The 27,101-nt window shown below is 73.5% G+C and overlaps 2 protein-coding genes across 2 annotated transcripts; one reads left to right on the forward strand and one right to left on the reverse strand.

Annotated features, from left to right (window-relative positions):
- The first annotated feature begins 189 nt into the window (after positions 1 to 189).
- On the forward strand, positions 190 to 16,133 carry HDGFL2 (HDGF like 2). Its single transcript, XM_070058658.1, is given in 18 exon segments — positions 190 to 369; positions 3,042 to 3,118; positions 3,201 to 3,339; positions 7,697 to 7,894; positions 9,199 to 9,253; positions 9,256 to 9,314; positions 9,549 to 9,620; positions 10,349 to 10,414; positions 10,416 to 10,509; positions 10,622 to 10,697; positions 11,000 to 11,297; positions 11,928 to 12,031; positions 12,839 to 12,912; positions 13,544 to 13,614; positions 14,493 to 14,594; positions 14,791 to 14,989; positions 15,462 to 15,591; positions 15,833 to 16,133. Coding segments are annotated over 18 exon segments (1,983 nt in total). The 5' UTR covers positions 190 to 297; the 3' UTR covers positions 15,930 to 16,133.
- On the reverse strand, positions 16,115 to 26,085 carry PLIN4 (perilipin 4). Its single transcript, XM_070058657.1, has 8 exons — positions 25,953 to 26,085; positions 24,540 to 24,604; positions 23,984 to 24,113; positions 23,267 to 23,322; positions 18,745 to 22,042; positions 18,482 to 18,669; positions 17,618 to 17,695; positions 16,115 to 17,518 (listed from the first exon to the last, which is right to left on the reverse strand). Exons 2-8 carry the CDS (start codon positions 24,585 to 24,587, stop codon positions 17,183 to 17,185), a joined length of 4,134 nt encoding a protein of 1,377 aa, XP_069914758.1. The 5' UTR covers positions 24,588 to 24,604; positions 25,953 to 26,085; the 3' UTR covers positions 16,115 to 17,182.
- Positions 26,086 to 27,101: the final 1,016 nt, after the last annotated feature.

Consider the following 27,101-nt stretch of genomic DNA (forward strand, 5'->3'; position numbering starts at 1 on the left):
CTGGGTCACGCCCCTTGCTTCTGCCCGTTATCCAATCCCGTTAACTTGCTCTGCTCCAACCCCTCTTCTTATTGGCCCCCGCGCTTCTCCGTCCCCGCACGTGGTTCTGAGCGACAGCCATCCTGGCCGCTGACGGCCGGGGGGCGGGACTTCCGGAGTCCCGGAGCCCAATAAGTACGCGCCGGCCGGCTGCCCGGACGGCCGCCCCCGCCCCCTCGGCGTCCCGCTCCCGCCCCCGGCTTCGCCTCCCGCCGCCGCCGCCGCCGCTCTCCGCGGCCTGGGCCTCCCGCCGCCACCATGCCCTACGCCTTCAAGCCCGGGGACTTGGTGTTCGCCAAGATGAAGGGCTACCCGCACTGGCCGGCCCGGGTGAGGCCTCGCGGGGGATGGGCCCCGCGGGGGGGGTGGGGTCCCGGGGGCTGAGGAAGCCGCGCGCCGGGCCTGGGGGGTCCCGGGCCTGGGGGGGGGGTCCCGGGCCTGGGGGGGGTCCCGGGCCTGGGGGCCGGCGTCCGGGGCGCCCGAGTCCGAGGCAACAGTGCTCGGGGGTCCGGGCCCCTGGGAGCTGATACTTGGGGGTCTGGGGGTGCCCGACCCTGGAGCCCCGAGCTCTGGGGTGCACGGGCCTGACGGAGCCCATATCCGGGGTCCCTGGGCCTGCGGGTGCCTGAGCCTGGGAGAGCTGAGCGCTCGCACTGGGGAGGGGTCCCCCGGCCCGAGTCGTGGGCGCAGAGTTCGCAGGGAGCTGGGGCTGCAGGGGCGAGGTCCCCGCCCCCGCCCCCCCCCGGAGGCCGAGCGGGTTGGCGCTGGGGGTCCCGGGCTCTGTGTTGGGGGGCTGCAGAGGCGGAAACACGGAGAGAGGGGCTTGGCCCCGAGGCTGGGGCCGGGGGTGAAATGGGGCTGGGGGCTCGCTTCTCGTTGGGCGGGGGGTGCCTGCATCTCCGAATGAGGGGCCCGGCGGTGAGGACGAGGGTTTTGGGGGGACCCCAAGGCCGGGCTCCCACGCAGGAGGTTAGAGGGGCCGGGGAGAGCCGCGTTGGAGGGGGTCGAGACCCCCAGCGTCAAGGGGAAGCCGGGAGGCTGGGCCGGGGGACCGCGGGTTCCCCCCTGGGAGGCCTGGGGTCCCAGGTTTGTGGGGTGGGGTTGCAGGGCCTGTCTCGGGGGCAGGAGTGCGGGGCGGGGTCCCAGAGGCCGATGGCAGCCCCAGGTTGTAGGGTTCAGGTTGCCCCCTGGGCTGAAGGAATGTGGGGTGCGGGAAGTGGCTGGGGGAGCCAGAGCGGGGCCTGGGGGGCCGGGGGCTGGGGCGCCGGAGGACTTGCGGGGCCGGGCCTGGGGGGGGCCAGGGGCTGGGGCGCAGGGAGGGCCTGCTGGGCCGGGCCTGGGGGGTCGGGGGCTGGGATGCCCAGACGTCTTGCTGGGCCGGGCCTGGGGGGTCGGGGGCTGGGGCGCCCCAAGGACTTGCTGGGCCGGGCCTGGGGGGTCGGGAGCTGGGGGGTGCCGGGCCAGCCCTGGCCTGGGGGGTTGGGGGCTGGGGCGCCCGGAGTGGGGAGGCAGGGATGCCCAGAGGTCTTGCTGGGCCGGGCCTGGGGGGGTCGGGAGCTGGGGTGTCCGGAGGACTTGTCGGGCTGGGCATGGGGAGTCGGGAGCTGGGGGGTGCCCGGCCAGCCCGGGTCTGGGGGGTCGGGGGCTGGGATGCCCAGACGTTTGGCAGGGCCGGGCCTGGGGGGTCGGGGGCTGGGGTGTCCGGAGGACTTGCCGGGCTGGGCATGGGGGGGCCGGGGCTGGGGGGTCGGGGGCTGGGGCCCCGGAGGACTTGCTGGGCTGGACCTGGGGCTCCCGGAGTGGGGAGGCTGGGATGCCCAGACATCTTGCTGGGCTGGGCCTGGGGGGTCGGGGGCTGGGATGCCCAGACGTCTTGCCGGGCCGGGCCTGGGGGGTCGGGGGCTGGGATGCCCAGACGTCTTGCTGGGCCGGGCCTGGGGGGTCGGGAGCTGGGGTGTCCTGAGGACTTGCCGGGCTGGGCCTGGGGGGTCGGGGGCTGGGATGCCTAGAAGGTTTGCCGGGATGGGCTGGGGGGCCGGGGGCTGGGATGCCCAGACGTTTGGCAGGGCCGGGGCTGGGGGGTCGGGGGCTGGGGCGGCCGGAGTGGGGAGGCTGGGATGCCCAGACGTCTTGCTGGGCCGGGCCCGGGGGGTCGGGGGCTGGGATGCCCAGACGTCTTGCTGGGCCGGGCCCGGGGGGTCGGGGGCTGGGATGCCCAGACGTCTTGCCGGGCCGGGCCCGGGGGGTCGGGGGCTGGGGGTGCTGGAGGGCTGGCCGCGCCCAGGAGCCCAGGACTTGGAGCAGTCGGGAGGAGGCCGGGAGGGTCGCGGCGGCCGCGCGGAGCTGGGAAGGTGGCCCGGGCCCCGCTGACCTGCGCGCTCCCGTCCCGGGGAGCGCGGAGCTGGAACCCGCCACTTCCTCCTCTTCTCCGGTCCCAGCCCGGCGCTCGCTCCCCGGAGCCCCCGCCCCCTCCCCCACTCCCCCCCGCGGCTCCCCGAGCCCTGATTGGAAGGGAAGGGGCTGCGAGCCTCCTGTGGGGAGGTGACTGACAGCTGCCGGAGCCCGTGGGCCTGCAGGGGGAGGGTGGGACTTCCTGGATGCTCAGGGCCTGGCTCCCGCAGCCCACCCCCCACCCTCTGCCTCCTTGGAGCGCCCGGCTGCCTGAGCGCCTGCCGGCTGGAGGGGCCCGGGGGAGGGTCCTGGGCGCTCGCAGAGGCCGAGCGCGACCCCGCCCCGCGCTGGCGTCAGGGACCCGTTTGCTCAGGTGGAACACGGCCTTCGCATCCGCTCCCTTATGGGGGGGGCCGGGGGCGCATGGGGTCCCCCGAAGCGTGCAGGTGCCTGATGGGGTGGCGACGCCGGTTCCGGGCTGGAGGGCTCCCTCCTCCGGGCGCGCTTCCCCTCGAGCAGCTCGGGCGGTCCCGGGGCGCAGTCCGGGTCGGGGCCCCCACCCCACCCCACCCCACCCCACCCCAGCCGCCCCTCATGGCCTCTCCCTGCAGATCGACGACATCGCCGACGGCGCCGTGAAGCCCCCTCCCAACAAGTACCCCATCTTCTTCTTCGGCACGCACGAGACGTAAGTGTGCCCAGCCGGGGCTCGGCGTCTCCCGGGCCTCCGGGCGGCCTGGCTCTGACCGGCCCGCGCTCGCTCTCTCCAGAGCCTTCCTGGGGCCCAAGGACCTGTTCCCCTACGACAAATGTAAAGACAAGTACGGCAAGCCCAACAAGAGGAAGGGCTTCAACGAGGGGCTGTGGGAGATCCAGAACAACCCGCACGCCAGCTACAGCGCCCCCCCGGTGAGTGCCGGGCCCCGGTGGGCGCGCAGCGGGCGGAGCGGGCCGGAGCCTTACGGGGGCAGCCGCAGCCCCGGAGCCGCTTGTCCTACAGGGGAGAGAACCGAGGCTTCCACCGACAGCCCCGCCGCCCCGCCCCGTCGGTCAGAGCTCAGACTGGGGGGGGGCAAACGGGTGCCTGACGGGGAGGCGTCCAGCAAAGCGGGGGCGGCTGCTGGGGGTCGAGGAGGCCGAGCTCCGGGCCCTGCCCCTGAGCTGGACGGGCGTGGGAGGAGCCGGGCGGTGAGTGGGAAGGGAGCCTGAGGCTTTGGTTTCCTGGGCAGAGGCGGGGCGCTTTGGTGGCGCCTGGTCCTGCCTCGCACCTGTGGCCTGCAGGGGGTCCAGTCGAGAGCTTGTGAGGGTCTGTGGCCCCCCATGCGCTCTGTGAGGGCCCGGGACGCTGGCCTCGCCTTGCGGGAGCCCACGGGCCGGGACTGGGGGTTCACTCGGCAAATGTCTCGTGAGCGCCGGAGGCTTGGCAGCGTCTCCGGTGGAGGGTGCGGATGGCACGGCGCATGGCGGGGGCTGGGCCCGCGTCTCGGCCTGGGTTCCCGGGCTGAGCCCCTGGAGCCGTGGATGGCGCCGCGCGGGACCGAGCACGCCCCGGTGCAGCTGTGCCTACGGCGCGTGGCTCTGCGTGGCCCCGGGGCACTGCACAGTCCGCTGGCTCGCTCCCCAAGTGGCCACCAAGGCCAGGGCTGGGCAGAGCCGAAGCCGGGAGCCTGCAACTCCATCCATGTCTCCTGTGGGGGCGGGGACCCCGCGCGGGCCGTGCTGGGCTGCGGGGTCGGCGGGGAGCGAGCGGTGTGGGCTCTGGCCCGCAGACGGCCGCCGGCCCCCAGGTGGGTTGTGTCTGTCCTGGGAGTGGCTGGGTGGGTGGTATCTTTTTTTTTTTTTGCATCGTAAAGATGAGCAGACGGAGGCCCAGAGCCCTCGCTCACCTGCCCAGAGAGCGCCAGCCGGGATCTGAGCCCGTCAGGGCTACACCGGGCTCTCGCAACGTCCGCACCTGCCGACGGAGTTCCGCCGTGATGGGCCAGGTGGGCCGGGCCGTCGTCTGCCGTCGAGAGCCGCCGGGGCACTGCGGGGCCTTGGGCGGCGTCTCTGGCCTGTGCCGTCTTGGTGCCAGGATGACCCCCGACGACAGTCGCACTGACCAGAGCGCCCAGGAGACCCGCGTCACCCCGTGGTTGAGAACCGTTGACCTATTGACTTATTTTTATCTGAACACGAGAGGCAGAGAGACTGAGAGCCGGGGGGTTCACTCCCCAGATGTGCGCGCGGTGGCCCCAGCCGGAAGCGGCGGTCAGCTCGGCCTCCCTCCCTGGGTGGCAGGGACCCAGCCACGCCCGCTGCCGTCCGGGACGCGATTTCTTGGCCTCTGGCCCAGGTGCCCGCCCAGGGGTCCCCGCGACGCGTCCTCACGCCTTAGCCGATGGGGGGTGCAGGGCCTGTGTGCGGGCCCCGTGCTGCACGGGCCAGGGGCAGGGTGGCAGAGGACGGCCTGGGAGGGACCTCTCCCCAGGGCAAGGACCCCCACCAGGTGGGCAGGTGGACCTGGCTCCGGGACCCCCTGCTTGCCCCGTACCTCGGGCACCGGCGTCCCTTGGAGCGCCGTGGTGCCGGCCTCTGCCAGGTTGGCGCGAGTGCGGTGCAGACGTGTGCAGTAGGCACTCGGCGGCACACGCAGGCAGTGCGGGCACCTGGGGCGTGGCGGCCAGGCTGGGCGTGGCCTCCCGTCCGCTCGTCCCTCCCGCGGCCATCGGGGCGTGGGTGCGTGACTGGAAGTGGGCAGCTTTGGCCGCTGGTTGAAGTCCCAAGTTCGTCCGTACCTCAGCGTGGGTCGGACTTCCAACGCCGCGGCTGGAAGGCAGGGCCCCGCCCCTCCCCCGCGGCAGAGGCTTGGATGCCTGAGCAGACGGGGTGGGAGGGGCCGGTCCTGAGCCCCAGACTCGGTTTCTCCAGCTGTGGAGCACGGTGGTGTCCCGGCCGCCGGCGGCTGCGGGCGCACAGGTCGGCCCCGGATGTCTGGCGCTGGGGGGAGCTGCAGGGAGGAGAGGCCGCGTGCACGGGCTCAGGCTGGTGGACCCAGGCCGACCGTGATCCTGAGCCGCGAGCCAGGACGTCGCTCCCCGCCTGGGGGGTGCTGACGCTGCACGGGGAGACCTCAGGGCCGCCCCCGGTGCCATGGGCACCCCGTCTCGCGGTGCGCCTGTGGGGGAGCCCTCGGAAGACGCCAAAGACGCCCAGGGCACGTGTGAGCGCGCCGGCCGGAAGTGCCGCTGCTCCCTCCTGGGGCGCGGCCTGCTCGGCCGCTTTCCCCCTGTCGGAGACCGCGAGGGTCCACGCTGGCCCCGTAGACAAAACCCGCTCGGCTCGGAGCCGCCAGGGCTGTCAACACCTGGTTCTCATTTCTGTCTCGTTCGCCTGGTCTGCGCGGGGCTGGCCCGGGCTCCCAGCTGCTCCTCGCGGTGGGAAAGCAGAGGGGGCGGGGGGCAGGGGGCCGGGGGGCAGGGGGCCGGGGGGCGGGCCCAGCCCTGGTGTCTGTCGTCCGGCCTGGGGCGGCAGTTTTTTAAGTGGCGATAAAATTCGCATGATGTGAAAGTCGCTGTTTCGGCCATTTGAAATTGTGCCACCGTGTTCCCCGTGCTAGGCAGCCGGCACCGTTGTCTAGTCTGGCACGTTCCCACCACCCCGCACCGGGGGTCACCCCAGCCTCCTGCAGCCCTGGCCCTGTCTGGCCGTGTGGCCGCGGTGCACGGCGTCTGCTGCGCCCCTGCCCCTGGTTCCATCGCAGAACTGGTTTTGATTGCTGTTCGCGTGCGTTTTAAAGACTGATGCTCCCGTCTACGACGTTAGCCGGCACTTGGGAGGCAGCCCTGTGGGTGACCTGGGAGATTCTCCTGTGGGGGGGGGGCTGGATTCTGTGCGTGCCGGGAGCTACAGCGGCCGCTTCTCACACTGTGCTGTGTGGCTTACCCCTCTGTCATCCGTACGGGCTGGGTCTCCCATAGACGGCACCCAGGGCATGCCAGGTCTCCTGTACACAGCACCCAGGGCAGGCCGGGTCTCCCACAGATGGCGCCCAGGGCAGGCCGGGTCTCCTGTACACAGCACCCAGGGCAGGCCAGGTTTCCCGTAGATGGCACCCAGGGCAGGCCGGGTCTCCCACAGACGGCACCCAGGGCAGGCCGGGTCTCCCGTAGACGGCGCCCACGGCAGGCCAGGTCTCCCGTAGACGGCACCCACGGCAGGCCGGGTCTCCCGTAGACAGTGCCCAGGGCAGGCCGGGTCTCCCATAGACCGTGCCCAGGGGCAGGTCGGGTCTCCTGTACACAGCACCCAGGGCAGGGCGGGTCTCCCGTAGACGGCACCCAGGGCAGGCCGGGTCTCCCGTAGACGGCACCCAGGGCAGGCCGGGTCTCCCACAGACGGCACCCAGGGCAGGCCGGGTCTCCCACAGACGGCACCCAGGGTAGGCCAGGTCTTTCTTGGGCACGTAGCAGGTGTCCTGTGGCATTTGCTGACTGACTCGGTGATGGTTGAACACAGCCGGGGCTCACGCACGTCCCTCCACCGAGCCTACAGTGACTTCCCCTGTGCCATCTGTGGTCGACGTCGGGCACCGGGCCCCCCGAGTGAGCTGCCCTGGCCTCCCCGGGGCGTCTCCGGGTCCCCCGAGTGAGCTGCCCTGGCCTCCCCGGGGCGTTTCCGTCTTCGTCTGCCGGCCTCTGCCCGTGGTGGGGGGACCCTCGTTCATCCACCGCTACTCTCCGGCAGGTGCTCCCCCGCCGTGCCCCCTGCGTGCCGCCGCCGGCCCTCGGAGGGGCCGGGAGTGCCCATCTTTCTTAATCCTTACGCCAGAGTGTCCTCTGCCCGTCACGGGGTGGTCATCCACCTGCTGGTTCACTCCCCAGTGGCTGCAACAGCCGGGGCTGGGCCAGGCCAGGGCCAGGGGTCAGGAGCTTCTTCAGGGCTCCCATGCGGGTGCAGGGGCCCAAGCACGTGGGCGTCTTCGGCTGCCCTCCCAAGTGCATCAGCCGGCAGCCGGATGGGAAGTGGAGCAGCCGGGACTCGATCCGGCGCCCACGTGGGCTGTTGGCGCTGTCTGCAGTGACCGCCCGCGCGTCCTGCGGGGTCGAGGCTGTGGACGTGGACCTGAGCCCCAGAGAAGCCGACGGCCGTGGCCGAGCCGTCGCCGAGTGCCTCGGCGTGGCCGGCCTCCTGAGCTCGGGCCTGCGGACCCCGAGACAGGGAGGCGGCGGCCCTCCGGGGGGCAGGCCTGTCTGGGGGCGCGGGGTGACGCGACCCTCTCCCCCAGCCCGTGAGTTCCTCTGACAGCGAGGCCCCCGAGGCCGACCCAGCCGGCAGGAGCGACACCGACGAGGACGAGGACCGGGGGGTCATGGCCGTCACAGCCGTGACCGCCACAGCCGCCAGCGACCGGATGGAGAGCGACTCAGACTCCGACAAGAGCAGCGACAACAGCGGCCTGAAGCGGAAGACGTCGGCGCTGAAGGTGAGCGCGGCCGCCCCCTCGCCGGGCGGAGCCCCAGGTGCCCTCCCGCAGAGAGCGAGCCCCGCCCTGCGCAGCCACGCCCCCCGCCCTGCGCAGCCACGCCCCCCGCCCTGCGCAGCCACGCCCCCGTGCCGCGACCACCTCCCGTCTGCACGGTCCCCTCAGTGGGCCCCGGCGGCTGTCTCGCCCCGGACCCGCTCCCAGGCTACCCTGGTCAGTTACCCCTTAACTTTCTTGCCAACTTGCGTTAAATAAGCACAGGTTACCGCGCGATCCCCTTAGCCACACCAGGGAAGGCTTTGGCGGGGGGGGGGGGGGTCTTCCATCCACTGGGCCACTCCCCAGATGGCTGCAGCGGCTAGGGCTGGGCCAGGCGGAAGCCAGGAGCCAGGAGCTCCATCCGGGTCTCCCACGCGGGTGCAGGGGCCCAGGGACTTGGGTCATCGTCCACTGCTCTCCCAGGCCACAGCTGGGAGCTGGATGGGAAGGGGAGCAGCTGGGACGGGACCTGGCGCCCACGTGGGATGCCGGCCCTCAAGGCAGGGGCTTCACCCGCTGCGCCCCGGCCCCTCCTGTGCCAGGATCCCTCCCATGGAGGGCTCTGGCCGTGGGTTGCCGCGGCCTCCCCCACGCCCATGGTTTCTCTCGCCAGCTGACCGAGCGGCCCCGGCACGCAGCCCCCTGCGTTGTCACGGGCTTGTTTTCGCTCGGGTTCTTGTTTGTCTTTGAAAATTGCCTTGTTTATTTGAAAGTCTGAGTTAGAACTTGCATTGGTTGGTTCCTTCCCTAGCTGGACACAACCCCCGGGGCTGGGCCAGGCTGGGGCCAGGAGCTCCATCCGGGTCTCCCATGGGGGCACAGGGGCCCAAGCACTCGGCCGTCTTCCGCTGCCTCCCCCGGCGCACTAGCAGGAAGTGCAGTAGCTGGGACTGGAACCGGTGTCTATGAGGGATGCTGGCACGGCAGGCTTGACCCAGGCCGCCGGCCCCAGTTTATTTTTGTTTTCGGAATTTGTGTATTTGGAAGGCAGAGCGGTAGAGCCCTTGGGTCTGTTGGGCCTTTTCCAGGTGGCTGCCCCAGCCGGGGCTGGGCCGGGGCGCCGTACTGGGGCCGCACCCGTGCCTTGCCGGTACAGCCGGGGTGTGGATCGGAGGCGGGGCAGCAGGGCTGGAGCTGCACTCCGTGTGGGTTGCCGGCGTTGTAGACAGGCTTCGCCGCAAGGTTCCGGAGCTGCCCGGCCCGGCTGGGCGCGTCCGAGAGCGGCGCCGCGCCTGCCCGCTGACCCCGCAGCCTTCCCCCTGCAGATGTCCCTCTCCAAACGCGCGCGCAAGGCCTCCAGCGACCGGGAACGAGCCAGCGCGTCCCCTCCGACGACGAGAACTCGGAAAGCAGCTCGGAGTCCGAGAAGACCAGCGACCAGGTGAGGGGCGGCGGGGCGGGGCGGGGCGGAGGTGGGGGCGTGGCGGGGTGGGTGGAGGCGGGGGCGGGGAGGGCACGGGGCGGGGTGGAGGTGGGGGCGTGGCGGGGTGCGTGGCGGGTTGCGTGGAGGTGGGGGCTGCGGGGAGGGGTGGAGGTGGAGGCGGGGCGGGGCGGAGGTGGGGGCGGGGCAGGGGGCCGTGCGGCCGCGCCCCTACAGCGCCTTATCGGCCCGCAGGACTTCACCCCGGAGAAGAGAGCTGTGGTCCGGGGGCCGCGGCGGGGGCCCCCGGGGGGCCGCAAGAAGAAGGTAGAGCTGTCTGGTCCCGCGCCGCGTGCCGTGGGCGCTTCGTGGGCGGTGGCTCTGACCCCCGCTGCCCCGGGCGCAGGCCCTCCCCGCGGAGCCCACCCCGGGGCACGGAGGCGGTGGGGGGGCTGTCGTGTCTGTGGTGAGTGTGAGTGCGTGTATACACGGTGCCCGTGTCCGTGGGTGCCCGAGTGGGTGATGGGTACGTTCTGTGTGTGTGTGTGTGCGCGCGCGCGCGCTCGCGTGCCTGTAGGTGGGGCGAAGCCAGTGAGAACCCTGGGGGTCGCACTTGCTCCGGTGAGGCTGTGGGGCCTCCATGGTGGCGAGGGGCAGGCTTTGCCTCCGGGTGCTGGGGCAGGGCTGTGGGGGTCCGGCCGAGCCGCGAGGCGCCCAGGGGGCTGGCGGGGCCTCCATGGTGGCGAGGGACGGGCTTTGCCTCTGGGTGCTGGGGCAGGGCTGTGGGGTCCGGTGAGGCGCCCAGGGGGCTGGCGGGGCCCCATGGTGGCGAGGGGCGGGCTTTACCTCCAGGTGCTGGGTGGGGCAGGGCTGTGGGGGTCCGGCCAAGCCGCGAGGCGCCCAGGGGGCTGGCGGGGCCTCCATGGTGGCGAGGGACGGGCTTTGCCTCTGGGTGCTGGGGCAGGGCTGTGGGGTCCGGTGAGGCGCCCAGGGGGCTGGCAGGGCGGGGCCGGCCCCGTCCTCCGCCGACGCTGCCCCGGCCCCGCGTCTCCCAGAAGGTGCCCTCGGCCTCGGACTCGGACTGCAAGGCGGAGTCGGACGGCGCCAAGGAGGAGCCCGCGGGCCGCGGCGGGGTCGGCGTCCTCCTCATCGTCCTCGTCCTCCTCCTCCGACTCGGACGTCTCCGTCAAGAAACCTCCTCGGGGCAGGAAGCCAGGTAGGGCCCGCCCTCCTGTGGCCCCGCACCGCGCTCAGGTGGGCGTGCGGGCGCTCCCGGGTGGTCGCCGGGCCGCCGAGGCCGCGTGTGCGAGGGTCGCCCCTTCCCGCAGCCGAGAAGCCGCCCCCGAAGCCCCGAGGGCGGAAGCCGAAGGCCGAGCAGCCCCCGTCCAGCTCCAGCAGCGACAGGTGGGAGTGGGGCGGGGCCGGGGGCGGGGCCGGGGGGCTGGGCGGGGCCTGCGGCGACAGGGGAGTGGCCCGGGGCGGGGCGGGGGGCCGGCCAGGGCGGGGCCTGCGGCAACAGGTGGGAGTGGCCCGGGGTGGAGGGCGGGGCGGGGCTTGGGTGGCAGGTGGGTGTGGCCGGGGCGGGGCGGGGGGCGGTCGGGTACCAGGGTGGGGCCGGCGGCGACAGGTGGGTGTGGCCCGGGGCGGGGCGGCCTGGGCGGGGCCGGCGGGCACCGCCCCCTCACGCCCCGCGCACCCGCCCGCAGCGACAGCGACGAGGTGGACCGCATCAGCGAGTGGAAGCGGCGGGACGCGGCGCGGCGGCGGGAGCTGGAGGCGCGGCGGCGGCGCGAGCAGGAGGAGGAGCTGCGGCGGCTGCGCGCGCAGGAGCGCGAGGAGAAGGAGCGGCGGCGCGAGCGGGCCGGGCGCGGGGCCAGCGGCGGCAGCAGCGGCGAGGAGCTGCGGGGCGACGCCGAGCCCGGCCGCAAGCGCGGCCGCCGGGGCCGGGGCCGCGGGCCGCCGTCCTCCTCGGACTCGGAGCCCGAGGCCGCGCCCGAGAGGGAGGTGTGTGCGCGTGAAGGGGCGTCCATCAGGGGCAGGACCCCGCCTGGTGGGAGGGAGGGGCTGGAGCCGAGCCGGAGGGGGGGGCCTCGGGGCAGGTTGCTCAGGGCCCTGCGTGGGGGGTGGGGGGAGACTCGGGCAGGTTGCTCAGGGCCCTGCGTGGGGGGTGGGGGAGGACTCGGGCAGGTTGCTCAGGGCCCTGGGGGCTGCAGGGAGCTGGGGGCCGGGGGCTGCTGTGGGCGGGAGGGGACAGGCCCTGATTCAGCTGTGGCCGGGCTGGGGGCCGGGGCTGCCTCCCGCTCTGCAGGCCCCGCCCGGCCCCGCCCCCGCCCCCGCCCCCCCCTGCCCCGGGCCTCTGCTGTTGGGGTCTTCCCTCGCTGAGCGTGGGCCGCAGACGGCGCCCTCCTGTGGGAGAGCGGGGAGAACGCCGTCCGCGCCTTCACGGAGGCGCAGGGGTGCGGCAGCCGGGGGCAGCTGGGCGGGCGCTGACCCTCTCTGGGTGGAGCCGCTGCGCAGGATGGGCGGGGCACGGTCCTCCTGCCCAGCCTGCCGGCCCGAAGCGTGGCCGAGGCGGCCGTGGCCTGTGGTGGAGGGGCCGCTCTCCCCGCAGCGCCCTGCGTCTCTCTGCTGCAGGCCAAGAAGCCGCCCAAGAAGCCGCCCCCCCAAAGCACCGAGTCCTCGCGGAAGCCGGGCCCGAAGGAGAAGAGAGGGCGGCCCGAGGAGCGGCCCCGAGCCAAGTGAGCCGCCCCGGCCCGCCCAGCCCTGCCTCCCCGCCCTGGTCCCCGGGCGGTGGCCTCCCCCTGCGTCCGAGTCAGGCCCTGGTCGTCCGTCCTGGGGTCCCTGGGGTTGTGCAGGAAGCTCCAGGCCCGTGGCCGTGCCCCTGGGTTCCATCCCCTGATACCGCTGTGGCCGTGCCCCTGGGTGCCGTCCCCCGATACCGCTGTGGCCGTGCCCCTGGGTTCCGTCCCCCGATGCCGCCGTGGCTGCCAGGCCGGGGGGGGGCTCCTGACAGGGAGTGGGAGGGGCCGGGCGCCGAGGCCACGCGGCCACGCCCCAGCCTGGTGGCCTTGTTGAAGGTGCGTCTACTCCAACGGCGGAGTGGCCGAGGGGCCATCACCTGCTGCTTCAGCCCCCGCAGGGTCACAGCGGCCAGGGCGGGGCCAGGCCTGAGCCAGGAGCTGGAGCTCCGTCCGGGCCTCACGTGGGTGGTGGGGGCCTCCCCAGGCGTGGCCCAGTGGGGTTGGTTCTGAGGTCGGGGCCGGCGCTGCTATCTGCCGTCACAGAGCAGGCCTGGCCTGGGCCATGCTGGCCAGTGGGTGTGCGCAGCGCAAGGCATGCTGGGATTCCTGTGTGCACAGGATGCAGGCTCCTGGCCCCTGGCCCCTGGCCCCTGGCCCCTGCCCGGACTTAGACCACGACGGAGCCTCGCTGCCCTCAGACCCAGCCCCCGGGGCCTCCTGAGGCTCTGTCCCGCCCCGAGGCCCTAGCGCTGGGCGCAGGGAGAGGCCCCGTCCAGGCCCAGCTGAGGGAGCGCCTTTCCCCAGGCCCGTGAAGGCGGAGCGCACCCGGAAGCGGTCCGAGGGGTTCCCGCCGGACAGGAAAGTGGAGAAGAAGAAAGGTGAGCGGCGGCGGCCGGCCCTGCCCCCAGCCCGGGCCCCCAGACCTGGGCCCCCAGAGCCCTGCCCCCCAGAGCCCTGCCCCCCAGAGCCCTGCCTCCCAGAGCCCTGCCCCCCAGAGCCCTGCCCCCCAGACCTGGGCCCCCAGACCTGGACCACCAGAGCCGTGCCCCCCAGAGCCCTGCCCCCCAGACCTGGGCCACCAGAGCCCTGCCCCCCAGACCTGGACCACCAGAACCCGGGCCCCCAGACCTGGACCACCAGAACCCGGGCCCCCAGACCTGGGCCACCAGAGCCCTGCCCCCCAGAGCCCTGCCCCCCAGAGCCCTGCCTCCCAGAGCCCTGCCCCCCAGAGCCCTGCCCCCCAGAGCCCTGCCCCCCAGACCTGGGCCCCCAGAGCCCTGCCCCCCAGACCTGGGCCCCCAGAGCCCTGCCCCCCAGAGCCCTGCCCCCCAGAGCCCTGCCCCCCAGACCTGGGCCCCCAGAGCCCTGCCCCCCAGAGCCCTGCCTCCCAGAGCCCGGGCCACCAGACCTGGGCCACCCCGTGGACCTGTGCAGGGCGGGGACCCGAGACTCCTCCATGCCTGGGCCCCCTGACCCCTGACCCCTGACCCCTGACCCCTCCCGGCCCAGAACCCTCCGTGGAGGAGAAGCTACAGAAGCTGCACAGCGAGATCAAGTTTGCCCTGAAGGTGGACAACCCGGTGAGCCCCCCCCCACGGCGTCCCGGGGCCCCGCCCCCCCCACGGCGTCCCGGGCCCCCCCCCCACGGCGTCCCGGGGCCCCGCCCCCCCACGGCGTCCCGGGGCCCCGCCCCCCCCACGGCGTCCCGGGGCCCCTCCCCCCCCACGGCGTCCCGGGCCCCCCCCCCCCACGGCGTCCCGGGGCCCCGCCCCCCCACGGCGTCCCGGGGCCCCGCCCCCCCCACGGCGTCCCGGGGCCCCGCCCCCCCACGGCGTCCCGGGGCCCCGCCCCCCACGGCGTCCCGGGGCCCCGCCCCCCCCACGGCGTCCCGGGGCCCCGCCCCCCCACGGCGTCCCGGGGCTCCGCCCCCCCACGGCGTCCCGGGGCCCCGCCCCCCACACGGCGTCCCGGGGCCCCTCCCCCCCCACGGCGTCCCGGGGCCCCGCCCCCCACGGCGTCCCGGGGCCCCTCATCCCCCCACGGCGTCCCGGGGCCCCTCCCCCCCCACGGCGTCCCGGGGCCCCGCCCCCCACGGCGTCCCGGGGCCCCTCATCCCCCCACGGCGTCCCGGGGCCCCGCCCCCCACGGCGTCCCGGGACCCCTCATCCCCCCACGGCGTCCCGGGGCCCCTCCCCCCCCACGGCGTCCCGGGGCCCCTCCCCCCCCACGGCGTCCCGGGGCCCCTCCCCCCCCACGGCATCCTGGGGCTCCTCCCCCCCCCAACGGCGTTCCGGGGCCCCGCCCCGCGTCAGGAGGTGGGCCCGGGGGTCCTGTGCCGCCCGCCTGTGCCGTCACCCTCCTGCCCCTGCCCTGGCCCCTGCTTCCTGTCCCGACCCCGCGAGAGCCCTCGCCCCTGGAGACGGCCTGGGCCTCACCGCCCCCGCCCCCGCCCCCGCAGGACGTGCAGCGGTGTCTCGGGGCGCTGGAGCAGCTGGGGACCCTGCAAGTGACGTCACAGATCCTGCAGAAGAACACGGACGTGGTGGCCACGCTGAAGAAGGTGCGGGGGCGGGGCCGCCGGGTGGGCGGGGCCGGCAGGGGGCGGGGGCGGGGCGGGGCGGGGCCGGCAGGTGGGCAGGGCCACTGGGGGCGGGGGCGGGGCCGCTGGGGCGCGGGTGGGGTCGCTGGGGGCGGGGGCGGGGCCGCTGGGGGCCCTCGATGAGGGCGCCTGGTGACCCCCGCTCCTCGGCGGCCAGATTCGCCGCTACAAAGCCAACAAGGACGTGATGGAGAAGGCGGCGGAAGTGTACACGCGGCTCAAGTCGCGGGTGCTGGGGCCGAAGGTCGAGGCCGTCCAGAAAGCCAACAAGACGGGGCCTGACAAGGACAAGGCCGAGGAGAAGCTGGGGGCAGAGGAGCCCCCCAAGGAGAAGGCGGAGGACGAGCCGAGCGCCGGTGAGGGCCCAGGAGGGAGCCGGGCTCCGGCCTGCCCGCCCCGGCCGGCGCTGAACCCTGCGGGGTGTGGGGGTCGTGCCGCGGGCAGGCAGGAGCCCCGAGCGCACGCCCAGCTCCGTGACGCCTGCGTACCCTGCCTGTGTGTGCCGGGCTGGGGCGCGGGCCCCCGTGGGTGGGGTGGGGTGCTGCCCAGCGGCTGCTGATGGAGGTTTGGGAGTGGCCGACGCCCTGATGGTGTTGCCGGCGTCCGGCTGGAGGCCCCTCGGTTTCTGTCCCGGGCCGCGGGGGGCTTTTCCCGTGTCGCTCGGCTCTGGGCCAGCTGCAGCGGGGGACCAGGTCCCAGGGGCCCAGCCCGTGGGACAGTCACGGTGCACCGGGGGGGGGGGGCCGGGGCAGGCTGGCTCGCCCAGCGTGGCAGGGGGAGGGGTCTCCGCCGAGCGCCCAGCATCTGCCGTGGGCCCCGTCCCCACAGAGCCGTCGGCCCCCGTGAACGGCGAGGCCGTGTCCCAGAAGGAGGCGTGCGTGGAGGACAAGGAGGCCGAGGACGGACAGCACTCGGAGGGGGGCCCGCGGTGCGGCTCCCCCGAAGACCTGCACAACGAGTGAGTGGGGGCTGGGCTCCGCCCGCTGCCCGCGTCTCCTCCCGGAGTGGCCCGCGCGGGCGTCCGTCAGCAGCACCGGCCGCCGGGGCCCACGGCTGGCGGGAGCGTGTGGCCGGCCGCCTGGCTTGGCTCCGCCCCCGCTCGGCCCGGGGGCGGCAGGAGCCAGGAAGCCACGCCCCCTCCCCCGCGGGCAGACAGGGCCGGAGGGTCCTCACGCCGCCCTCCTCTGCTCCCCCAGCAGCCCGCGGGAGGGCCCCGACCTGGACGGGCCCGGGAGCGAGCGGCCGGAGCGCCAGCGGGTGCGGCTGGACTCGGAGTCCCTGGACGAGGAGAGCTGAGCGCGGCGCGGCGCGGCCCGGCCCGGCTCGGCCCCTGGCGCCCTGGGACTGCCCCCGTCCTGCCCGCCTCCCGGGAGGGCCGAGGACTTTTGGGGAACGCTGTGCTGTTCGTTTGTATTTGCCCCCCTGGGTTTTTTCTGCCTAATTTCTGTGATTTCCGATTGCCATGAAATGACTATAAAGGGTTTTTTAATGAAAAACAAATCACTTTTATTGGTTCGCCAGCGGCCCCGGGCAGTGGGGGCTGGACACGGCGTCCACTGGGGAACAGGGTTGGGCTGCGGCCGCCTTGCGTGGAGGGTGCTGGCTGCCCGGCCCACGCCTCGGGCTGGTGGGGAGCAGCGGGCGGGCAGCGAGGTGGTCGTCCCCGGGAACCCGGGGCTGCGGCCTGAGCCTCCGTCCCGCCCCAAATCACAGCCCCGGCGTGGGGCACTGGAGCAGGGCCGTGCCGTGACCTTGGGCTGCGTGTCCCCGTCCTGCGCGGGAGGTAGCGCCGGCTCCGGGGCTCCCAGCCGCTGCCCTGCCCACCGTGACCGAGCCCGGGGGAGGGGCCCCGTGGGGTTTGGATGGACTTCAGGCGAGTCCCGGGGCCTGGTCTCTGCGGCTGCCGCGGCGCGTGGGGATGGTGACAAGGCTCCGGGGGCTCACGGACGTCCCCAGGCTGTGCCCGAGGTGCCGGCTTCCCCGCTCAGAGCTGTGCTGATGTGGTGACCCCACTGGGCCAGCGGGCTCCTGGAGGGCCTGGGCCGTTGCCTGGGGGGAGGGTGCTCACTGCTGTCCCGCGGGCGGAGCTGGGTGGACCGCTGCCCACGGCGTCCTCCGCTCTCTGGCAGCCCCCTGCTGGCCACGCTGGGGCACAGCAGGGGCTGTGGGAGACTGCTCAGACAGTGGCATTCTGGGATTTTCTGGCTCAAGGGGCCGTGGTTCTTGGCGGAGAACAGGGCTGCCCGGGGCCTGGGGTCCAGCTGGTGGGGCTGGGGCCAGACGGTGCGGCTGGGGGTGCCCCCTTCAGGGAGGGAGGGGTCGGGGGGGAGCGAAGCGAGGCCCTCGGGTTTGGGCACGCGGCCGTGCGTGTAGCTCCTGACGGGAGTGCTGCGAGCGGGCGTCGGTCAGCGGTCTGAGCTCCTAGCCCGGGACGGGGTCAGGGGAGGCACAGCGGAACGGTGGCGCGGCTGAACCGGGCACCTCCCCGCCGCAGGCCCGCGGGGGACTCACGGCTGCCTCTGGCCAGCAGGCAGGGCAGGGAACGGCCCCTACAGCTGCTGCCCGCGGGGGAGCAAGGCGAAGGGCCCCACCAGCCAGCCGAGGGGGGGGCCGTGCTGCAGGCCCTCCAGCCGCCGCTCCAGCCCCTGCCACGCCTGGCTCACGGCCGCACGGCTCTGGGCCAGGCGCTCGGCGGGCAGCTCCCGCGCGCACCCCGCCGCGGCCACGACGCCGTAGAGGTCGCAGAGGCTGTGCCGCGCCCGCACCAGCAGCTGCTGCAGCTCCGGCGGGAGGCCCTGCAGGCCGGAGGCCAGCCCGCTGTAGGCTCGGTGGAGCTGCTGGAGGAGGCCGCGGGCCTGGGCCAGGGCCCCGCCGGCGTCCGGCCCCTGGGGGAGGAGGCGGAGAGGTGAGTGCCCGCGAGGGGACAGAGGGGTGGGCTCAGCCCTGCCGGGGAGCCTGTAGGGCGCCGTGTGCCCTGGAGGTACCTGTGGGGGGCCCGTGTCCTCCGTGGCTCCTGTGCCCTGGTCCAAAGCCGGCTGCCCCGAAGCCTGCGTCTCCTCAATCTGGAAAGAGAGCCTGGTGGGGGGCTGGCTGCGTGGCAAAGGCCTGTCCGGCTGGGGGCCGTTCGGAGGCTCCCAGCGTGGGGGGAAGGCCGTGCCCTGGCTCACAGCCCACGGCGGCCGTCACCCACACCACCGCACGTCAGCGAGGCTGTGCCCTCCCCGGGGCCCTGGGGGCCGACTCCAGCTCCTCGTGGTGGCCTGCGCGGTCCCGTGTGGGCAGCGTCTCCTGCCCACCCCAGCCACGCTCGGTCCCTCCTGTCCCAGGGCCGCTGGCCTCAGCCTGGGCTCCAAGCTGCCTTCCCGTGGGCCTCTCCTGGGCCCTGGCCCCTCGCTGCGGCTCCTGCTGGGCTTAGCTCCCCAGAACGCAGCAGCCCCCAGGGGCCAGCCGTCCTCTCGGTGGGCAGGGGGACCCCGCCCCTGTCCTCAGACGACAGGCCCCAGCCGCTCCGTCCACCCTGCCCCTGGCTGGGGCCTGACGTCTCCCTGACGGGGTCCTCTCGCCAGACACCAGGTCAGCTGCCCACTCGGGGTGCCCACAGCTGTCCGTGGGACGGGGGCCCTCAGCCGGCGGTGACCCAGTCCAGGGGACTGGAGGAGGCGGGGCCCCTGTCCACAGCGCCCTGCTGGGGTGCCCGTCTCCTGTCCCAGGCAGATAAGCCCTGCCGTGCCCCCCTCCCCGCACCTCCCCAGGGGCGCACTGTGCTGGCCCCCGCCTGTTCCGCTGCCCCCAGGTCGAGCTGGCCCAGGGGCCCTGCCCGGGGGCCGTGGGGTCGGGGCTGCACTCACCAGCCGGAAGGACTCCTGGAGCCGGGCCAGCGCGGCCCTGGCCTGGAACTGGCCGTGCTGCAGGTGGCTCAGGGCGTGCTCGAAAGCCCGCTGCCGGAAGGCGGGCGCCAGGTCGCCCAGACGGACGAAGTAGCTGCCGCGGTCGGCCGAGAGCACCGTGGGCTCGGGCTGGGAGGCGGCCAGCCGGGCTGGGGAGACAGGCGGCGGGTTAGGCCGCTGTGCCCGCCCAGGGGGCCCGCACGCTTCCTGGGTCCCGCCCTTACCTTGCTCCTCGGCGGTCATGGGGCGGAAGATCTCCCCCAGCCCCTCGAGCTCGTCCCGCAGCTCCGAGAAGCCCGTGGCCCCCTCGCGCTGCCCGGCCCGCTCGCCGCCTGGCGCGGCCACGTCGGGGGCAGCGTCCTCGCCGACCGGCGTGGCTTCTTGGCCTGCGGCGAGGGCGTCCCGGGGGCTCAGGGCAGCTGGCCCCCTGCCCAAGGTGCTGGCCCTGTCACTGCCCCAGGCGGCGTCCTCGGGAGCTGGGGGCAGGGCGTGTGCGGCCCCTAAGATGTCGCCTGCCCCAGTGAGCCCGGAGGACACGGCGGCCCCGGTGGCCACGTTCATAGCACCGGTTGCCCCGCTGCGGACGGCGTCCGTGGTGCCCGCCAGGATACTGTGGGTCGTGGTCAGCCCGCGTTGAATAGCTCCTGGGAGCCCGGCGGACACTGCATCTCTCGGGCCTGGGAGGACGGATTTCAAAGTGTCCAGGCCACCCTGGACGGCCCCTTCGATACCCGTGACCCCGCTGCAGAGGGCACTCTTGGTGCCGGTCAGCACGGCCTTGCTGGTGTCCACCCCGGTCTGGACGGTGCCCTTGGCCACGTTCATAGCCCCTGTGAGCCCAGCGGACACAGTGTCCTTGGTGCCGGTCAGCACGGCCTTGCTGGTGTCGAACCCAGTCTGGACGGTGCCCTTGGCCACGTTCATAGCCCCTGTGAGCCCAGCGGACACGGTGTCCTTGGTACCCGTCAGCACGGCCTTGCTGGTGTCCAGGCCACCTTGGACGGTGCCCTTGGCCATGTTCATAGCTCCTGTGAGCCCAGCAGACACTGTGTCCTTGGTGCCGGTCAGCACGGCCTTGCTGGTGTCGAACCCAGTCTGGACGGTGCTCTTGGCCACGTTCACTGCCCCTGTGAGCCCAGCGGACACGGTGTCCTTGGTGCCGGTCAGCACGGCCTTGCTGGTGTCCACCCCGGTCTGGACGGTGCTCTTGGCCACGTTCATAGCCCCTGTGAGCCCAGCGGACACGGTGTCCTTGGTGCCGGTCAGCACGGCCTTGCTGGTGTCCACCCCGGTCTGGACGGTGCCCTTGGCCACGTTCATAGCCCCTGTGAGCCCAGCGGACACAGTGTCCTTGGTGCCGGTCAGCACGGCCTTGCTGGTGTCGAACCCAGTCTGGACGGTGCTCTTGGCCACGTTCACTGCCCCTGTGAGCCCAGCGGACACGGTGTCCTTGGTGCCGGTCAGCACGGCCTTGCTGGTGTCGAACCCAGTCTGGACGGTGCTCTTGGCCACGTTCACTGCCCCTGTGAGCCCAGCGGACACGGTGTCCTTGGTGCCGGTCAGCACGGCCTTGCTGGTGTCCACCCCGGTCTGGACGGTGCTCTTGGCCACGTTCATAGCCCCTGTGAGCCCAGCGGACACGGTGTCCTTGGTGCCGGTCAGCACGGCCTTGCTGGTGTCCACCCCGGTCTGGACGGTGCTCTTGGCCACGTTCATAGCCCCTGTGAGCCCAGCGGACACGGTGTCCTTGGTGCCGGTCAGCACGGCCTTGCTGGTGTCCACCCCGGTCTGGACGGTGCCCTTGGCCACATTCATAGCCCCTGTGAGCCCAGCGGACACGGTGTCCTTGGTTCCAGTCAGCACGGCCTTGCTGGTGTCCACCCCGGTCTGGACGGTGCCCTTGGCCACGTTCATAGCCCCTGTGAGCCCAGCGGACACGGTGTCCTTGGTACCCGTCAGCACGGCCTTGCTAGTGTCCAGGCCACCTTGGACGGTGCCCTTGGCCATGTTCATAGCCCCTGTGAGCCCAGCGGACACGGTGTCCTTGGTGCCGGTCAGCACGGCCTTGCTGGTGTCCACCCCAGTCTGGACGGTGCTCTTGGCCACGTTCACTGCCCCTGTGAGCCCAGCGGACATGGTGTCCTTGGTGCTGGTCAGCACGGCCTTGCTGGTGTCCACCCCGGTCTGGACGGTGCCCTTGGCCACGTTCATAGCCCCTGTGAGCCCAGCGGACACGGTGTCCTTGGTGCCGGTCAGCACAGCCTTGCTGGTGTTGAACCCAGTCTGGACGGTGCCCTTGGCCATGTTCATAGCTCCTGTGAGCCCAGCGGACACGGTGTCCTTGGTGCCGGTCAGCACGGCCTTGCTGGTGTCCACCCCGGTCTGGACGGTGCCCTTGGCCACGTTCATAGCCCCTGTGAGCCCAGCGGACACGGTGTCCTTGGTGCCGGTCAGCATGGCCTTGCTGGTGTCCACCCCGGTCTGGACGGTGCCCTTGGCCACGTTCATAGCCCCTGTGAGCCCAGCAGACACTGTGTCCTTGGTGCCGGTCAGCATGGCCTTGCTGGTGTCCACCCCGGTCTGGACGGTGCCCTTGGCCACGTTCATAGCCCCTGTGAGCCCAGCAGACACTGTGTCCTTGGTGCCGGTCAGCACGGCCTTGCTGGTGTCGAACCCAGTCTGGACGGTGCCCTTGGCCACGTTCATAGCCCCTGTGAGCCCAGCGGACATGGTGTCCTTGGTTCCAGTCAGCACGGCCTTGCTAGTGTCCAGGCCACCTTGGACGGTGCCCTTGGCCATGTTCATAGCCCCTGTGAGCCCAGCGGACACGGTGTCCTTGGTACCCGTCAGCACGGCCTTGCTGGTGTCCAGGCCACCTTGGACGGTGCCCTTGGCCATGTTCATAGCTCCTGTGAGCCCAGCAGACACTGTGTCCTTGGTACCCATCAGCACGGCCTTGCTGGTGTCCACCCCGGTCTGGACGGTGCCCTTAGCCACGTTCATAGCCCCTGTGAGCCCAGCGGACACGGTGTCCTTGGTTCCAGTCAGCACGGCCTTGCTGGTGTCCACCCCAGTCTGGACGGTGCTCTTGGCCACGTTCATAGCCCCTGTGAGCCCAGCGGACACGGTGTCCTTGGTTCCGGTCAGCACGGCCTTGCTGGTGTCCACCCCAGTCTGGACGGTGCTCTTGGCCACGTTCATAGCCCCTGTGAGCCCAGCGGACACGGTGTCCTTGGTGCCGGTCAGCACGGCCTTGCTGGTGTCCACCCCAGTCTGGACGGTGCCCTTGGCCACGTTCATAGCCCCTGTGAGCCCAGCGGACACGGTGTCTTTGGTGCCGGTCAGTGCAGTCTTGGTGGTGTCCAGGCCACCTTGGACAATGCCTTTGGCCACGCCCACTGCCCCCAGGACCCCAGTGGACAGTGCCTCCTTGGTGCCGGTGATGGCCGAGCAGGCGGTGCCCAGGCCTCCCTGGACCGCTCCCTTAGCTGCGTCCACCGCGTTGGCCACCCCAGAGGTGACCTGCCGGGAAAGCACATGACAGTCAACAGGGTCCCTGCCCACGACGCCCAGCGTCCTGGCTCCCTGCGTCCCCGCGGGGAGGGCCCCTGCCCCAGCCTGAGCGCCGCGTGGCTCCTTCCACCCCACACTTGCTCCGGTCCAGTCCCCGATGGCCAGGGCAGCTCCCTCCCACTGCTCGTACCCTGGCCACAGCTCCCCTGGTGGCACTTGGAGCCCGGTGTCCCGGGGGAGTGGGGGACGGGGCCGCTGCTCAGGCACACGCAGTGGCCCGCCGGGAGGGTCCCGGGATGGGGGGGGGGCTGCCCGGTAACCTGGGTGACCCTGGCTCCCTGCGGCGGCTCCTGTCTGACCCAGGAAAACAGAACACCCAGTGCTATTTTTAGTTAAGTTCTCTGCGTGTGCGAGGGCGGGGGAGGGGGTGGCCTGCCCCCAGGGACGCGTGGCCACGTGTGGGGATATCCGTGGCTGCCGTGACTTGGGGGTGCGCCTGGCCTGGATCTGGGGCGGCCCCGCCCCTGAGGACAGGAAGTCCTAGAACTCTTCCCGCCGCCACCGCCCGGCCCCTCCCCTCCCCCCCCCCCCCCCGACACCTGCAGAGACCCCGGTTCTGATCCAGTGCCCCCATCCTCATCAGAAAAACCGGGATTAAGGGGAGCAGCTCCTTCACAGGTGCTGGGGGACAGGACAGGGGGCCCGGGGCTGGGCGTGCAGCAGGTGCGCCGTTAGCACAGCGACCCAAACGCGGTGTTGGTCCCACTGCCAGGTGAGCGGATCCGGGGCTGGCGGACGGGGAGTCCCAGGAGGGGCTGTGCCTGGGGCAGAAGGGTTTCTGGGACTGGCCGCCCTGGCGTGGCCGTCAGAGTGGTCCCTGGTGGCCCAGGACTGGGGGCGGGGCCAGGGCAGGTGGCCAGGCTGTCCCCCACTCCCACGTCTTGCCGGGTGGCCCAGCTTCCCTGAGCTCCTGGTGACCTGTAGGTCACAGCGGCCGCTGGGAGGAGTGACTGCCAAGGGACCAGACGGTCTGACACGGCGTCCGTGGCACCGTGGCACCCGTTCCATGGATGTGGGAACAGGTGCAGAGGGGAAGGGACCCCGAAGCAGGACCCCAGGGGTGTCCACCTCCTCCTCGCCTGTGACACCCCCAAGAGGCGCCGCCCGGGGGGGGGGGCTCCTGCTGTGGACAGGGGGCCGAGGCCCTGAGACCGGGCTTGGGGGCCCTCTCACCTCGTCTGTAGGTGGCTTCTCTGTCCCCTTGGCCGTGGGACCCAGCTCGGTGGCCCCTGTGGGGACAGGGCCCAGTCAGGGAGGGCAAGGGGTGTGGGTGCCCATTACACAACCCCCGGGCGCAGCCAGGACGGTCAGCAGTGTTCCAGCCGCCCCGCCAGGGACAGCAGGAGGGGACGGCCACGGCCCAGCTCTGCCACGGGCCCCTCCCCCACCGGGGTCTCCCCCCAAGTCCCTGGGGCCACCAGGCCCCGGGGCAGGGCCCTGAGGGTGGCCGGGCCCCCACCCGGCGTGGGGCACCCTCTCCTCGCCCTGCCCACCCGCCCGCGCGCCGCAGCTGCCAGCCGCCTGTCGGCCTTGGTATGTGGAACACAAGTCAGCTGCCCGGGGCTCTGGGCCTTGCAGGCCTGGGCGGAGCCAAGTCCCCTACAGCCCCCCCTCGGCGTGCCCGGGGCCTGCCCCAGCACCCGGCTGACCACGGCGGGGCTGTGTGAGCCTGGGAAAGTGGCTGCCGCGCTGTGGGGCCCAGACACACGGAGCACCCAGCCTGGGCCATGGGGTGCGGGCAGGGACACCAGGTGGGCGGCTCACTTCCGTCTAATGTTTCAGCTGCACCCCCCCCCAGCCGCACCGGACACAGACCAGGGCTCCCCGACGGCCGGGTGCCCCCACGAGGGGGCTTCCTTGCCCCGGGACCCCCCCCCAAGTCCCGCTTACCCTGAGCCTGGGGCTTGGTGCCCGCGGGGTCTTCGCGCGGCCGGGCCTCTCTCGCAGAGCTGTGGGCGTTGGCCAGGAGGTTCCGGGCGGACCCGAAGCCGGGCAGGGAGCTGAAGAAGCCGCCCAGGGTCTGCATTGGGACAGGGGGCCGTGAGCCGGGGCCAAGGAGCGCCAGGGAGCGGGGCACAGCCTGGGATCCTGGGACGGCACCAGCCCCGCCCCACCACCGCCGGGGAGGGAGGGGGGACATGCCCCGGTCACTCTCAGCCTCAGTTTCCCGGCCTGGGCGATGGACAGGCTCACTGTCCCCCCACCCCACCCGCAGACGGAGGACACCGTCCACCGGGTCTCTGACAACCAGGGCCTTCCAGGACGCAGAGGGGCGCCCGTGCTGGGGACGACGCTGGGGCACGGGGGGCAGTTGGCCTCGCAGCTCCCAGAGCCCACCCCCACCCCTGCCTCTGGCCTGGGAAGCCCTCTCTGGACCCCCGGCCAGGGACGCCACCGCCCCGGGAGCTGGGGTCTGCAGCCCCGGCCAACGTCTGCCCTGCCTTACCTTGCCCTTGGCTTTGGGGGGCTCCCGGCTTCCCTCCGCAGCAGACATGGTGATGGTCTCCACAGCTGGGGGGGCAGAGGAGGGGTGAGGGGCGTCCCGAGCAGCCCCAGGGCAGGGGAGGGGTGAGGGTCCCGAGCAGCCCCAGGGCAGGGGAGGGGTGAGCCCCAGGGCAGGGGAGGGGTGAGGGTCCCGAGCAGCCCCAGGGCAGGGGAGGGGTGAGGGGGGTCCCGAGCAGCCCCCCAGGGCAGGGGAGGGGTGAGGGGGGTCCCCAGCAGCCCCAGGGCAGGGGAGGGGTGAGCCCCAGGGCAGGGGAGGGGTGAGGGTCCCGAGCAGCCCCAGGGCAGGGGAGGGGTGAGGGTCCCAAGCAGCCCCCAGGGCAGGGGAGGGGTGAGGGGTCCCGCGCAGCCCCCAGGGCAGGGGAGGGGTGAGGGGTTCCCGAGCAGCCCCAGGGCAGGGGAGGGGTGAGGGGCGTCCCGAGCAGCCCCCAGGGCAGGGGAGGGGTGAGGGGGGTCCTGAGCAGCCCCCCAGGGCAGGGGAGGAGTGAGGGGGTCCCAAGCAGCCCCCCAGGGCAGGGGAGGAGTGAGGGGGTCCCAAGCAGCCCCCAGGGCAGGGGAGGGGTGAGGGGGTCCCGTGCAGCCCCAGGGCAGGGGAGGGGTGAGCCGCAGGGGAGGGGTGAGGGGTCCCACGCAGCCCCAGGGCAGGGGAGGGGTGAGGGGTCCCACGCAGCCCCAGGGCAGGGCAGGGGTGAGGGGGTCCCGCGCAGCCACAGGGCAGGGGAGGGGTGAGGGGTCCCGCGCAGCCACAGGGCAGGGGAGGGGTGAGGGGTCCCGCGCAGCCACAGGGTAGGGGAGGGGTGAGGGGTCCCGCGCAGCCCCAGGGCAGGGGAGGAGTGAGGGGGTCCCAAGCAGCCCCCAGGGCAGGGGAGGGGTGAGGGGGTCCCCAGCAGCCCCAGGGCAGGGGAGGGGTGACCCGCAGGGGAGGGGTGAGGGGGTCCCGCACAGCCCCAGGGCAGGGGAGGGGTGAGCCGCAGGGGAGGGGTGAGGGGTCCCGCGCAGCCCCAGGGCAGGGGAGGGGTGAGGGCGTCCTGAGCAGCCCCAGGGCAGGGCAGGGGTGAGGGATCCCGCGCAGCCCCCAGGGCAGGGCAGGGGTGAGGGGGTCCCGCGCAGCCCCAGGGCAGGGCAGGGGTGAGGGGGTCCCGCGCAGCCCCAGGGCAGGGCAGGGGTGAGGGGGTCCCGCGCAGCCCCAGGGCAGGGGAGGGGTGAGGGGGTCCTGCGCAGCCCCAGGGCAGGGGAGGGGTGAGGGGTCCCGCGCAGCCCCAGGGCAGGGGAGGGGTGAGGGGTCCCGCGCAGCCCCAGCGCCCACCCGGGTCTGGCCTCGCCGGGCTGTCGCAGGAGCAGACACAGCCCCGCTCACCTGGACCGCGCGGGCTCCCTCGGTGGCGGGCGGTGCGGCGGGCAGCCGGCTCCGCTCTCGGCTCCCAGGCCTTATAGGGTCTGGGGCGGGCGGGCTGGGCCGGCGGGGCTGGGCGGTCACGTGCCTGGCAGCCGGGCCTGCACCTTTCCCCGACTCCCGGCCCCAGCCCGCTGCCAGCAGCGGCCGCCCACACGCACCAGGCCCAGTGACTCGCGGCCCGCTGGGCTCCGCTCCTGGCCCCCGGGGCCCTCCCCACGGGCCCCCTCCGCCTCCAGCCTCCTCCCACAAGACGGGCGCAGCTCGGATCCCTGCCCGGGTAACATCCGTGCCTCGGTTTCCCCCCAGGCTCCTCACTGCGGCCCACAGCTGCTGGCCTCCGCCCGCCCCGCCTCCCTCCCTCCCTCCCTCCACCCCGGCCACGTGGAGTTGCTGCAGCCCCCAGCCTTAGTCCAGCCCCAGGACCTTTGCACAGGCCCTGAGCCTTGTTCCCCGAGACACCCACGCGGCCCTGGAACGGTGCCTGGCACATACTCAACGCTTGGGAACTGCTCGGCCAGCGGGAACCGGGTGAGGTCACAGGTGACCACCAGCCCTGGCAGAAGGGGGCCCTGGCCTGGGACCGGCCACGGAACCCTGCAGAGGGGACCTGGACAGGGTGCCGCTGAGATGGGGCCCCAGACACGGCGGGGGGCAGGGTGCCGGGAGCGAGAACCGGCAGGAGGCGCGGGGTGGCAGAGAGGGCTCTGCGAGGGACGGCGGCCGGGGCCCCGTGCTCCTCGGACAGGGCTCCTGGCCGCCTGCTTCCCTCTGGTGGCTTTGGCGCCGAGCTGGGAGGAAGGAGGGCTCCGGCCTTGGGCCTGATGACCCCTAGGCCGTCTCCTTGGAGCCATCCCTGTGTTTGCCAAACAGTTGGGGAACACAGTGGGGACAGCCCCCCTGGGAGGACAGGGAAACCCCGCCCCGTGTTCCCCCAAGGAATCAGCAACCAATAAGGCCGTCATAAACACCCAGAGCGAGGGCCTGCCCTCTGCCCACACTGGGCTCCGTCCTGCCACAGGGCCTTTGCACAGGCTGTGACCACCGCCAGGACCACCCCTCCCCACTCTAAGGCCTTCCTGGCACGTACCCCCCCATGCCCCACACTCACCC

Source organism: Oryctolagus cuniculus, chromosome 16, assembly GCF_964237555.1.
Source record: "Oryctolagus cuniculus chromosome 16, mOryCun1.1, whole genome shotgun sequence".
Classification (NCBI taxonomy): domain Eukaryota; kingdom Metazoa; phylum Chordata; class Mammalia; order Lagomorpha; family Leporidae; genus Oryctolagus; species Oryctolagus cuniculus.

Bases quoted from the DNA above. Each gene is read 5' to 3' on its own strand.
- PLIN4 (XM_070058657.1), bottom strand. From the start codon at position 24,587: ATGTCTGCTGCGGAGGGAAGCCGGGAGCCCCCCAAAGCCAAGGGCAAG. The intron at 24,114-24,539 runs GTAAGGCAGGGC...GTCCCAATGCAG, and splicing joins CCCCCAAAGCCAAGGGCAAG to ACCCTGGGCGGCTTCTTCAG. The intron at 22,043-23,266 runs GTGAGAGGGCCC...CTTTCCCGGCAG, and splicing joins AGAAGCCACCTACAGACGAG to GTCACCTCTGGGGTGGCCAA.